Source organism: Belonocnema kinseyi, chromosome 8, assembly GCF_010883055.1.
Source record: "Belonocnema kinseyi isolate 2016_QV_RU_SX_M_011 chromosome 8, B_treatae_v1, whole genome shotgun sequence".
Classification (NCBI taxonomy): Eukaryota; Metazoa; Arthropoda; class Insecta; order Hymenoptera; family Cynipidae; genus Belonocnema; species Belonocnema kinseyi.
In genome coordinates, this window is record NC_046664.1 from 136,985,042 (window position 1) to 136,999,409 (window position 14,368).

At 35.0% G+C, this 14,368-nt stretch overlaps 1 protein-coding gene across 1 annotated transcript in view; it reads left to right on the forward strand.

The window, feature by feature from the left end:
• Positions 1-14,368, forward strand: part of LOC117178718 (pyrroline-5-carboxylate reductase 3-like) — a 278,006-nt gene that overhangs the window by 198,993 nt on the left and 64,645 nt on the right. The window contains exon 7 of the mRNA XM_033370147.1: positions 2,177-2,388. Coding sequence (XP_033226038.1) covers positions 2,177-2,388 — 212 coding nt within the window. The remainder of the gene's footprint in view (positions 1-2,176; positions 2,389-14,368) is intronic.

Below are 14,368 nucleotides of genomic sequence, written 5' to 3' on the forward strand. Positions count from 1 at the left end.
TCGAAAACTGATTTTCAAGCCATCAGGGGCCAACTCGAGCGGCCTGAAGCGGCCAGGCAAATTTTATGCGTGGTTATAGAATCCGGAGTCTCAATTTTTGACAGTGCATGCTGATCATTGCGGCCATTCGAAAAACCTTCTAGTATCTGTAAGCATATCTTGTCGATTGTTGATGCCTTTACAATATTTAATCGTTTATATCCTTCTATAGCGCTTAAATCAAGCGAAAAGATAAAACATCTTAGAGATTACTGCCGAGCTCATGGAAAGCCCCACTGCTTAATCAAAGACGATGGAATGTCATTCACTCCCGAGAAATCCAATGACTTTTTCACTACATGTTAGCGAAATTATAGTGTTAACAGGTAATTGTAAACATAATTCAGCGACGTCGTATGAAAAGAATGTCTTAGTAATGATACAGAATCGTAAAAGCGACATAGAAAGGCTTCCAAGTAACCTAATGACTTTATAAAGGAATAGTAGGACCCGGCTGAATAAAATATTGGACGCGTAATGAGGAAGATAATTTTTAAGTATTTTTTTATTGCAAATAGTACCAATTTTGTGTGAATAAAATGAAAATAAAATGACAATAAAATGACAGCTTTCCTGAGTTCTTCCTCACGTATTTTCTTATTGCTAAGAAGAATCTCTTGTGTTTGCTCAGTTTATACATACACAAATAGGATTAATTCCTTGTCAACCAATTTGATTTTACCGCATCAATAAGTTAAAGAGGGTTGTTTAAAATAATGACCATCATCCTTACGCGTTAATTAGATATAGACAAACGTCGATTGTTTTGTTATGATTCGCCTAGCCGTACGTGGTTCAGCTACTTATCTATTATTTCTAGATGTGTAGCACTTTAGAAATCCCAACCCGAAGATCCCCGTTAATTAAACATTTTAATTCCTAATCCCATCCCGTTCAGTGAAGAAATTTGAAATGATACTACGTTTTATGGGAAAAAGCCAGTAACGGCATAAAAACCCAGATTTAATTATCAGCTGACACAATCAAAGTAACATAGATGAATTCGTTTGACGTTGACGATTAGCGATGATCTAGTGTTCGCGGTGAACTTGCGATGGCGTCGCACACACACGCGGTCCGACTCGAAACGCGCGTTTTCTAATCTGATAGCTGCAATTCTACGCAGATCCTGAATCCTTCGGCAGGAATCAGTGGGTTAAACGATCACGATACCTCTCGATTCCTTCGATAGGAAGTGGTGGCGTTTTTTCGATATATGTCAAGTCGGCGTTTTGATAGTTGCCAACTCGGCTGATGGCGCATTGGCCGTTTTGGCACGCGATCCAAGGGATTGTTTTGATGAACGATGACAACGAACAAACAAGTATACCGTATGACTGTTGAACGAATACTACTAACGGAAAACAACTGTTCAATGCGGTGCCAACGCCTATTCCCATGCCTGCGCATACTCACTCCTAATCTTCGCCTCCCACCCTTTCCCTTGTACCTTCCAGCAGACAGAGCTACACATCGTCGCTCGAAGACTAGCATGAAAACTTAAATTCTAAACTGTGTTGCGACACAAGAACGATGTATGTTGTATGCTCATGTACGTAATATATTTTTTGACTGCGACGCTCAATTGACAGAAAGGGCGAACTGTAGGGTACAATGTATTTACCTAACAATAGCGTACATGTGTAAGATAGTAATGGCGTGAGTGAGTATGTAAGGGTGTATGCATGATTATTGCCCTTATTGGTAATACTACAGTCCTAAATCAGCCTCCTTGTATCTGTTGTATTAAATAAATGCTTTACATGTACCTTCCGGTTGTTCCTTAAATTATTACCCCTCTCCCCTTTCACAAAAATGACAAAAAAGAAACCCGAAAAAAATGTATTGATGAGACTTTTCGGTCACAGTTTAATCATGTTCGGGTTTCTTATGATTTAGATGATGTTCATCAAACTTCGCAATGAGATTATTTCACCGAAAGGATTTTCCCACACATTTTGTGCGAAGTCCTTTGGAAAACCTTATTTTAAATATGTTTTTAAATTATTATTCAAAATTATTTTATTCAATTTCTCAAACATTCAGCATGATTTCTGATTTCACGTAAACAGTATAGCTCCAAAACAATACGTAATGTTTCATCGGAAAGTGCTAAATTCCATGTATGTTTGTTTAGGTATATCTGATGATCGAAGCTTTTGCGGATGGAGCTGTTAAGATGGGTGTACCTCGGGAAATGGCTACGAAATTTGCTGCTCAGGTAATGATAGGCGCAGGAAAGATGGTACTCCACAGTGGAAAACATCCTGGACAATTGAAAGATGAAGTTTGTTCTCCTGGTGGCACCACTATAGAGGGAATCCATGCATTAGAACGTGGGTCAGTCAGGTAATCAATGCTTTTAATGAATAAACATCGATCTTCTTTGTTTAGAGGAAGAACGGTTAATGTGGAATATATGGTATACAGCAGACATGCCCAGCTAGCATAAATTCCCTTCGGAAACACTTGGTTCGCTTTCACCCTTATTTTTTCTGGAGAGCGGGGGTAGTGGAAGAGGCGTGTGGCTATCTTTTTTCTAGCGACGTCACGTAGCCCCATAGATACGAAAGAACTTCAGGGGTACTTGGGAGAGACAAACTTTTCAATCTATGATTTTGATAGTAACTAGATCTTTAATCATTTTAATTTAGTAATTTGATATTTCTTTTCAATTTAGGTAATTAAAAAGAAAAGTTTACAAAGTGTATTATTGTGACACATTATCGATTATTTTAAATATATAATATATTCTCATATTTGATTTCTATAACTTATCTTTCCACCGTGTGCATAATATTAATATATTGTTATCCTTTAAAAAGTAGTAGAAGAAGGCAATGTGTTCCCATAAGGAATTTATCCCAGTTAGACATCCTGTATAATATACAAGATGTCTATCAACCGGGGAAATATGTTTTCATAAACTTTATTAGAAATTTTTTATTTCTGCCTGAAAGCATTATCATTTTACAAACCAGAGTTTTTTATGTGCTGTCAAGACTGTGCATTAAGGCGCTTCCTCAGGCTTAAAAATAAGCCCATGTATTACTCAAACAAGCCTTTCTCCTACAATTCTAAATTGTTTTATTTCATATTTTAACCACAGAATATAAATGTTTAAATGCAGAATTAAACATAGAGCTTTTTTCAAAATATGATCTGGTTCTTGTTTTATTCTAATCAATTGAAAATTGATGCATTTTATGCGCCTGGCAAGGTGGAAACTGCCACCATGAGTGCACTCATGGTGAACGGAATATTGGGGCTACGTCTCGGAATGAAACGACGGATGGTCTAGAATGTTTTTTTCGACGATACTTTAAACATCGTAAACCTAGGATCGAGCCCAGGATTTAGATTGAGTGCCTGTCATGCCTCACTCAACTTTCCTATTGTTAGATATTACAGCCGGTTTAAAGAAATTAAAAATGATGAAATATTAAGGAATTTTATTTTAATATTCTGCATTCGGTTAATTACATAACTACGAGACGATTAAAAAAAGATAGAAGAAAATCAGTTATTCCGTTCAATTTCTGTTTAGAGTTTTGGTAATTTTGCATAAAATTATTTAATATTATTTCCTTTTTTTTCTTTCTTTTGTAAATTATAGCAGGAAATTTATGCAGGTAATTAAAATTTAATTGAGCCATGTTTTGCCTAATTTTAGTGATTGTAAAAGGTGATCATTATTGACGGGTGATTTAGTGTGGTTTTTATTGCAAGACAAAAGCAAATGCAAGGAAAAGTTAGAAGTATGGTCCATGCACGTGATGGATATACCTTTCTTCCTTCTTCTTCGATTCCAAGACAAAAATGCTGAAAAAAGAACTCGCGCCAAAAATTGGCATTTGTTAAAACGGAAAAATGTGGAATTTCAATTTATTCTATTCTCAAGATTTAAACTTGAAGGGTATGCATTTCGCAGCCTTTTCTTGAGCAATTCCTTTTCTAGAATTCTCAATTGAAAACTCACACACGCTCAGCACACGCACGCACACACAGTCAATGAGTAATAATTAATGAACATGAATAGAGTAATTAATTAACGAAATTTCTTAATTAATATAAATGTATAATTTTGTCAGTATTGCTTTGTGTACTATAAATTTAAAATGCTTTTTTAAAATATGCGTGATGAATATTTGAAATCTTTGGAAAATTATTTAAGTCTTTGTAAAATGTGTTAAATATATCAGAATCGTTTGTGAAGTCGTTGGAAAATCATGGAAATCTTCTAAATCGATTGGAAATCTTTGCGAAACCCTCCTAATTTTTCAGAAATCTTTCGGAAATTACTAAAATCTTTTTACACTGTTTGAGATGTAACAGAAAACTTTACAGAAATTTTAATATGTTTTTGAATTATTTATGATATCATTGAATGTAAAATTATTGAAAGCTTTGTGAAATGTTTGTTAATATCAATTTTATACCTGCATTAATTATTTATTATTATTCATTATTGACTATGAATTGTTGTTCAGATCTTTATAATTTATGTAAAATTTTATCATAGTATAAACTGTACACATTGTGACATTCAATATTATAATTCTATGGCTCGGTAGCCACCTGCCAAAAGTAGACACCTCTGCTCCTGGGAATAATATTTTAAGTTTTGGAGTGAAAAACAGTGAAATTAAACGACAAAATATGAACTTTGAAGTAATATAGTTAATCAATTCTGACCAAAACAACACATTCATTGTGATGCAAGCAATTGTATTTGAAACAAATACAGAGTAAAGAAAAAAGACAAAAAATATGAATGTCTATGATTGCAGAGTTTTCAATGGAACATTCTAGAAAAGGAATTGCTCAAGAAAATGCTGCGAATTGTACAAACTCAAAATTTAAACCTTGAGAATAAAGTAAATTGAAATTCCATACTTTCCCGATTTAACAAATGCCAATTTAAGGCGCAAGTTCTTTTTTCAGCATTTTTGTCGTGGAATCTAAGAAGAAAGAAAGGTATATCCATCACGTGCATGGGCCATACTTCTAACTCTTCCTTCCATTTGCTTCTGTTTTTCGAAAAAAAACCACATTAAATGACCCGTCATTAATGATCACCTCTTACAATCTCTAAAATTAGGCAAAACATGGCTCAATTACATTTTAATTACCTGCAGTATCGACAATAAATTCAATATTATTGAGGTCGCTAGTAGAAGCTCACGAGCCCGCGCAGAGCTCTGTGAATCTCGATCAGTCATTTCCGACATTTTGTAAAATCACTACATTGAAAATAAACCTCGTTTCTATTTTACATGTCCACGTCTTTTATTAGTAGAAATATCTACTCCTTCATGACAGCATAAATTTCATGCTATAATCTACAAAGAATGAAAAAAAAAGATTAGGAATATCGGTCAATATGGTCAGTAATGAGTGTAATCCTATGCAATCTTATGTAATTATATTAACCTTAGACTGATAAACCGGGGTTCGACGATACCCCAGTCAAAGTTTAAAGTGTGCTCCTGACTAAGGGCAGGTGCAGGTTGGTCTAGGACCCTAACCATAATTCACTTTAACTATTTGATAGTCGACCTCGGTCAAATAGCGAACGCGTTAATGTTTGGTGTGAGGTCTGTGCATCAGTGAATATAGTGTGGGGTCCAGCTGCACCCCGCTTTACCATTCACGTTTTAGAATTGAGTGGGTAAGTGAATTTCAGTTTTTTGTTAAATCAGTCACGTGTACGACTCGTTATTCCGAGCATTCGTCGGGATTTGCGTATATCAATCGATGCCATCCTCAAAGAACAGGGACCTCCATTAATAAGTGCTCAAACAGACAAAAACAGGCGCGATGTGTTCTGTGTCCTCGAGTTGCGGACAGAAAAACGAAAACTTTTTGTGAACGTTGTCATCATGGAGTTTGTGAGGAGCACAGGGCCGTCCTGTGCTCTAATTGCTCCTCTGTAGATTAAACCTACATTTTTTTATCATTATTTCCTTATTATTGAATATTAATGACAATTTTTCATTATTTATAATAAATCTGAATTTTTAACAATCAATTTTACTAGTACTTTTAAGATTTTTACCCCTAGTCAGATTTCTCAAATTCCCACTACTTCGGATGTTCAAATGATTACGTTTTTTTTAGAATTAGCAAAAGTGGTTTATATGGCCTTAAAGCGCGATTATTTTTCTTTAAAATCCCGTTTTGTTTTTTGAAATTGGTCAATTTCTTGAAAAACTACGTTACTTTTTATAAAAAAAGTCAATTCTGCGGAATTTCCAGGTTTTTTAAAATCATATTTACCAAATTATTCAACATTTTTTGAAAAATTAAGAGAATATTGCTATTACCATTCTTTTCTACACTAAAAAACGAAGAAAATGCGCTATATTAAAGTTGTTTCACTGCACACAGAAAACATTGTGTTTGGGGTGATTAATAAGCCTCGGTGGCTTGGTTGGTTAGATGCTCGGATTTCATCTCAGAGGTCCGGGGTTCGATCCCTGAGTCGGTACTGCTGAAAATTTTTAACGTCGAGACATTAACACCAGCAATATTGGATAAAATTTTAGACTCTCAACGACAAAGACTCGATGTTCTTACTGCCAGACTGCGTGGGTACAAGAAAAGTGGTGCACGAAGGCAGCAAAATCAAAACTTTCAGACAGATGAAAGAAGGTTTTATCGTGAACTCAAGAGTAAGCCAAAGCAACCAGCAAGACACCGAAATCCCTCAACTGGAAGACATGACTAACTACTTGTCGGGTGTTTGGGGAAAAATGAACAGATGCAATTTGGACACTGCGTCGTTCAAACTGGAGGAAGCAAGGGCAAGCAATAGCCTTGATATGCAACTGACAAGCATCACAGCTTTAGTTATTTCAGCGGTCTTAAAAAGGGCCAGTTATTGAAAGTCTCTAGGTCCGGGCATGGTGCACAATTTCTGGTACAAGTACCTAACGAGTGCGCATCTTGCGTTGGCAAGTTGTTTTCAGAACATCATTGAACATCCAAATCTGATGCCAAGCTTTATGCTTCAGGGTAATACATATATGTTACCAAAAAAACCAGACGCTCAAAATCCATCTGACTTTCAACCGATAGCCTATCGTCCAACAATTTATAAATGTCTTAAAGCTATCATTGCAGATAATGTATATTCTCATTGCGACGAGAATGACATTCTTACAGAAGAACAAAAAGGATGTTCTAAATGACACAAGATCGTAAGCATCAAAGGAATTTACACATGGCATACATTGACTACAAGCAAGCGTTTCCTTTCGTGCCGCATGGCTATTTGCTTGAAGTTTTAAAACTTTACAAAATCTTTCCACGCATAATTGACTTTCTAAGCCATGCGATGAGGCTCTGGGGTACAAGAATCAAGTATTTTGATCATGGACAACCAAGGATAACTAGATCAAAACGCTTTACGACGGGTATATTTCAAGGAGACTCCTTCAGCGCACTATGGTTCTGTTTAGCGTTGAATCAACTGAGCAAAACACTAAACAGCATTTCTCATGGGTTCAGAATTCATGATAATAAGGATGGTCATCATTTGACCCATCTTCTTTACATAGATGACCTGAAGCTGTACGCTAGTTCAACCCAGAAACTGCTACAAGTGATCGATGTCACATAGCACTTTTCCAATGATATCCACACGGAGTTCGGACTAGATCAATGTAGAACAGTGCATTTAATCAGAGGGGAATTAGGGAGCGCAGCGTTAGAGAACGAGTTCGAAAATGACATCGAGGCAATGGCTGTGTAGGCGAATCATATAAATATCTGGGTATTCTTGAATCTAAGGGTATTCAGCATACGATTGTTAAGATAAGCCTAACGACTGCTTTCACTACGAGACTCAGATTGATTATGAAGAGTTTTCTCAACACGACAAACAAAATCAGGGCGTGCAACACATATGCCATTCCTATCCTCACGTACTCCTTCGGACTCATAAAATGGTCGTACACCGACCTTGAAAAGTTAAACAGAATATTTCGCGTAGAAATGGCGAAGCACCGAATGCACCACAGACATTCAGCGATTGAAAGGGTAGTTCTACCACGACATTTAGGAGGTAGGGGCATTGTAGATGTCAAAAACCGGTGTAAGTCACAAGTTATACAGTTGCGAGACTATTTTAACAGCAAACGAAATGTTGCGCTTTACAGTACCATCTGTCAAGCAGATCTTGACTACGTGCCCTTAAATTTGTCCTCAGATGGGGCCTTAAATATCAGGGCAGAGACCATAGAGGAATTATAAATACAATGGAAGCAGAAATCCATCCATGGCGAGCACCCGAACACGTTAGATCAAAATGAAGTGGATAGTGAGGCATCTAATATTTGGCTAAGAAAGGGTGTTTTGTATCTAGAGATGGAAGGATTCTTCATTGCAATACAGGACAATGTTGTCAGCACCAGGAATTATCGCAAACACGTGTTACATCAAGACGTGGTTGAGCGGTGCCGATTATATGGAGATACCAACGAATCCATCGAGCACATTATTGATGGCTGTCGCGTAAGGGCTTGGAGAGAATTAACGCGCAGGCATAATGATGTAGCGGACATTATACATCAACAACTTGCCCTAAACCTAGGACTCTTAAAAAAAACGGATGCCCTTCTATAGATACATTCCAATGCCTGTTTTAGAAAGCGAAGATTATATCTTATATTTGGATGTTACTATCCAAACGGATCATTACATACTGGCCAATCTACCTGAAAAAGGTAGAAGAGTCTACATCATCAAAATTGCTTGTCCGCTCAACCGAAATTTGCAGTCAATCTATACAACTAAGATCTACAAATATAGCGAGTTAAGGCATGAAGTAAAGACCATATGGAGGAATTTGAATCATGCATCTATTCATTTCATTGTGATTTCGGCTAGAGGCAATGTGCATGCAAGATGCACTGAACATCTTGAACATTTAGGAGTCAGTAGGGTGTTGGCAGCAGCTCAGAAGGCGGTTTTATTAAACACCTATCGCATTGTAAGAAACTTTCTTAACCATCAGGGAGCGAGTGACTAAAACCCCGTGGAGTGGCAGATGGTAGCTCTGAGAAAGCATCCAGAGGTGACTGTTGTCACCTCCAACGCTCGTGACCGCTCGTAACTGTATACTTACAACATCATCGCAGGAGGTTTCAAGCATCGTATTAAATTATTTTAATTAACTTATAACATTCTAGTCTCATCAGTCACTTGACTTAGTCCGTGGCTATGATGTATAACCGGGTTCACCTGAGTAAAAGCTTAATCAAACATAAAATAAATTAATTATATATATATATATATATAAATTAATAACAACATTAATAATATTATGTAATCTTATGCAAAATTACCAAAACTCTCAACAGAAATTGAACGGAATAACTGATTTTCTTCTATCTTTTTTTAATCGTCTCGTCGGTATGTAATGAAGATCATGCAGAATATTACAATTAAATTTCTTAATATTTTTATCATTTTTAATTTCCCTTAACCGACTGTAATCCCTAGCAACAGAAAAGTTGAGTGAGGTATGACAGGCACTCAATCTGAATCCTGGGCTCGCTCTTAGGTTTACGATGTTTAAAGTATCGTCGAAAAAATTACAGTAATAACACTGTAAGAGGTGATTATTATTGACTGGTGATTTAGTGTGGTCTTTATCGAAAGACATAATCAAATTCAAGCAAGTGTCACGTCCTGTGACGTATTATAATTATGTTATTTATACTTATATTATTAATCATCGCTATATTTATACTTATAATTTACATTAATAATTATGAAAAGAAAGGATTATGTTCTCATAAAAACGCACAAACTCGTGCATATTTATTATTATCCAATATGATAAAATCAATATTTTAACCATCGTTGTACAAACTACGCATTTTGTACATCTTGACTTTCAATACACCGCTAAAATACAATGATTTCTCATCTACAAATCTTCGACCGCTGCTCATAAAAGTCAGCCACGAAACATTAAAGAGGGTGGCACAGTGGCCAAGTTTTTGGTTCTGATCACAATAGAATCTAACATATATAAACCAAGGATCTGAATCAAAAGTGAGTCTAACCTTGAATTTCAAATTGGGCTGAAGCTCTCCCCTAGAGTACAACGAAGTAAATCTTAAACTATTATATTAATTAAAAGAATCCGGTTGTTTGGAAAATATTTCCAAATTGTCAAAATACAAATTTCAATACAAAAGTAGAATCAGTGTTGTGCTTCGGAAATTCAATCGAATTGAAGTCGATTAGAATTTCGAATCCCTTTCAAATAAGTGAAACTTTACTCAGAAGATCCCTTTTTGACAATACAATTGTCAACCAAAGTTACCCCTGAGTACCAGCAGGAGAGACGAGGCTACCTGCACACTTACAGGCTCCTTTGACAATACTCATTGTCAACCATCGTTACGGTGAATCACCAGAAGGACGTTCAGGTCCACCTGTTAACCAGTAAGCACCAGCAATATTCCAGCGATCCCCAGTTTTAAAAATGCGATTTCGATTATAAAAATTGGTAAGTTTTATCAACGAGTTTAGAACTCAAAATATTTACTATTTCTTTAAAACTCAACCATTAAGATCTACCTTTATTTTAAGGTGGAGATCTGGAATGAAGAGTTTCTGCTGCCTGTGAGACTCCAGTGCAAATCAACTTTCCAATCAAAAATACCAGTACATTTTAAGAGTAAATCAAGTATTAACATAATCCTTTTCAATATTTTCAAATTCACTATCTTTCTTTAACCTGTAATTTTTTTAATTTGATAAACTTTTAAATATTGTATATTCAGTTGCATTTCTAGTTATTTGTAGAATAGTGTGTAGTTATCTTGACCTTCGGAAGTTATTCTCATCTCTGTTTCGAAATCCTAGATTTCGTTAAAAAACGAGAAACTTTTTAAATAATTATTTTTAACAAGGTAAGTTTTTGCCTTTTAGGACGTAAGATGCCTCGTTATTAATTTGGTGCATCGGCCGCGTAAATTAAAAATGACCGATAACAAAGATAACTACCAAATTTTTTTTAAGTTTAAAAATTTTTTCAAAATTTTTTATCCTCAAGTACTTTAAAATTAAATATTAACCATTTTTCAACATTTTTTTTAAATTCGAAAAAAATTAATTTATTCTTTGAATATTTTCTTGAAAATAAAACACAACAAAAAAAGCACGTGAAACTCAACGGAATGCAAAAAATCTGTTAAAATTAAGAAATTTACTTATACTATTTATATCTGGATTTATAATACCTGTATTTATAACCTGTACCATTTATATTTATGCTATGTACCATTTATATTTCGGCCCTGTATCATTTATATGTATGCCTTGTACCATTTATATTTCTGCCCTGTAACCCCAACATATAATTTCTAAAAAATTGTGTATGAACTCTCATTATTGACCAAATTAATTTCAACTTATTTTCATAATGAGAAATATAAATGTCGGACCAAATTTCAAAATCAGATAAGGCAATAACACGCCTTCAAGCTTTACAAAATCCTGAACTAGCAAAAATAATTGCGAATAATTAGCAGTTTCCAAAAAATATTCGAAAAAATTCAAAACCTGATTTAGGCACAGAATTTCAAAACCATTCAATAATTATCACACCTGGTACTAGTGATACTTCAGAAACCACAAATTCAACAATAATTGATAATACACAGAATGATCCTTTGAATAAAGAAAATTATTTTAACGATTCAAATTCATTTCGACAACAACAATATAAAGAAATTCAACTAAAGCAGGAACATATTATACCGAAAGTAAAAATTCAATCAGACTCAGACCTTAACCCACAAACGTCAAACATGAATAGACTACCTACTAACCAACTGGTCTCACTCAGAGACGCACTAGAGGTCATTCCATTATTTGACGGAACAAATAACGTCCCTTTTCGTCATTTTGTTTAGGCATGCGAAGAAGCAAGGTCAATGTTACCAGGGGTAGAAGTAGAAGCAAACCTAGTTAAACTTCTTAGAAGTAAACTTGCAGGGGATGCCCGAAAATGCATATATATGTATACTTACCATACGATTGATGAACTAGTAAATAAACTAAAAATAATATAGGCTCTATTAAAAACAGTTTATCAACTTCAAGGAGAATTAGGTAAAATTTATCAATGGAAAAACGAAAAAATACTTTCCTATTCAACTAGAGTAAAAGAAATCTCAGATAAAATTACTGATGCGTATAAAGCAAAAAATAAATTGATTTCAATAGTAGAAGTCAATAAAATTAAAGACAATTTTATAGAAGAATTAGAAAAAGACGCAGTCGATTGTTTTATTAGAAGTTTAAGAACAGAACTTCAAATAAGAAAACAAAAGTCACAATCATTTTCAAAAACAGTTAACAGCGCATCAGAAATAGAAAGATCAATTGCCGCAACAAAAGAATTAAGAAAAAGATCAAACTATCCTCAACCAGATGAAATAACAGAAAATAAAATTCAAACTAATAAAGTTAATGTTACTCGCGAGGATATTACATCATGTCAATTCTGTGGAAAGATTGGACATATGGCACCAACATGTAGAAGTTTTATTCAACAATTATCAAATTGATAAAAAGAGATATTTCGGGTTTCACCCGTGTAAAAAACTACGAATTGTTTGCCGACTTTTCGTGAACATTGCAGTTCACATCTTCAGGGCTGACCTGAAACTGGGGTATCAGGTCATGACGTTAAAAAAGACTTGATTGGCCACTCAAGTTCGACCAGTCCCCACGGTGGGGCACTCTGGCCAATCACAGGCATCGTAGAAAGTATACCTAAGAACATCATGACCTGATACCTCAGTTTCAGGTCAGCCCTGAAGATGTGAACTGCAATGTTCACGAAACGTCGGCAAACAATTCGTAGTTTTTTACACGAGTGAAACCCGAAATATCTCTTTTTATCAAAATGAATCATCGTGAAAGCATAAAATCGATTATCAAGGAACTCTACGGGGAGAGTATTCTTACTAAAAGCAACACCTTTAGTAAGCTCAGGACTTCTCAAGGTAAGCTACTAACATCCTTAGCTTTTTTGAAACGGTGCAGAGACAACAAAATAGTCCCAAAATTCTTACAACTGAAAAATAATTTGGGAACATCTAAATCCAAATCGATTCTGCATAATACAAGTTTGCTTCTCGTTAAAGAAAGAATACAGCATACCAAATTTCTTTTGCACACTACGTCTAAAAAACTATTAAAACTTCACCATTTCCTATCAAATACCCCCAGATTTGACATTTGGTCCACATAGGACCGCATATCGTTTGACCAATCCCAACGGATTACAGAAACAAAACAATTACAAAAACAAAAAACAAAATTTGACAAATTACTTCCAGTAAAGCAAACTAAACTAATAAATACAGTAAAAAACATCTCTGACCACCCTCTCAACAATTAAATGATTTCAGCCTTATCTAAAGGACATAATTTTGCTGTAGCTTTATCGAAAATCCCAAAAGAAGAAATATTCAGCAATTTAGAATCCACAATATATACCCTTTCACCCCAAAAAGTAAATGACATACGACGCAGGACGGCCAACATTTTACACCAAGCTCAAGTTCCATCCTCAAACTTAACAAAACAGCAACAAACCACAATTAAAAAACTTAATCAAAATAAAGATATTATTACATTACCCGCAGACAAAAGAAATACAACAGTAATAATGAATAAAGAAGACTATGACAACAAAATCATGGGCCTTCTAACTGACGATACATACAAAAAACTTAAGAAGGACCCCACAAAAACAATAGTCAGTAAAACAAAGACTCTTCTCAAAAACTCTAAACTTGACAGCCAAACAATATCTAACTTAATACTTACTAATCCCATCTCTCCAAAACTTTACGGGCTCCCAAAAATCTACAAAGAAAACATTCCACTCAGACCGATTGTCAGCGCAATAAACTCACAAACTTACAACCTACACGTATCCTCGCCGCAAAATTAAATCCTTTCAGAGGAAACTCCATCACTCACGTCCAAAACTCATTTGACTTTATTAAAAAGACACAACAGATTCCCATTCAACCCCAAGACATCATAGGGAGTTTCGACATAGTATCTCTTTTTACGAAAGTACTAATCTCGCATACAATTAATATTATTGAATCTTTCACAAACTTCCCTTCCGAGCTTGTATCTTTTAACCTACCAGCTTCAATTATAGTACCCATTCCTTTAAAAAAAGTCTGATTGATTCTGAGGCAATCCACAATATATATATACATATACACCCCATCTTGTGTGTTTATTTAGGCCTGTATCATTGAATTTACAATAAAGAGCG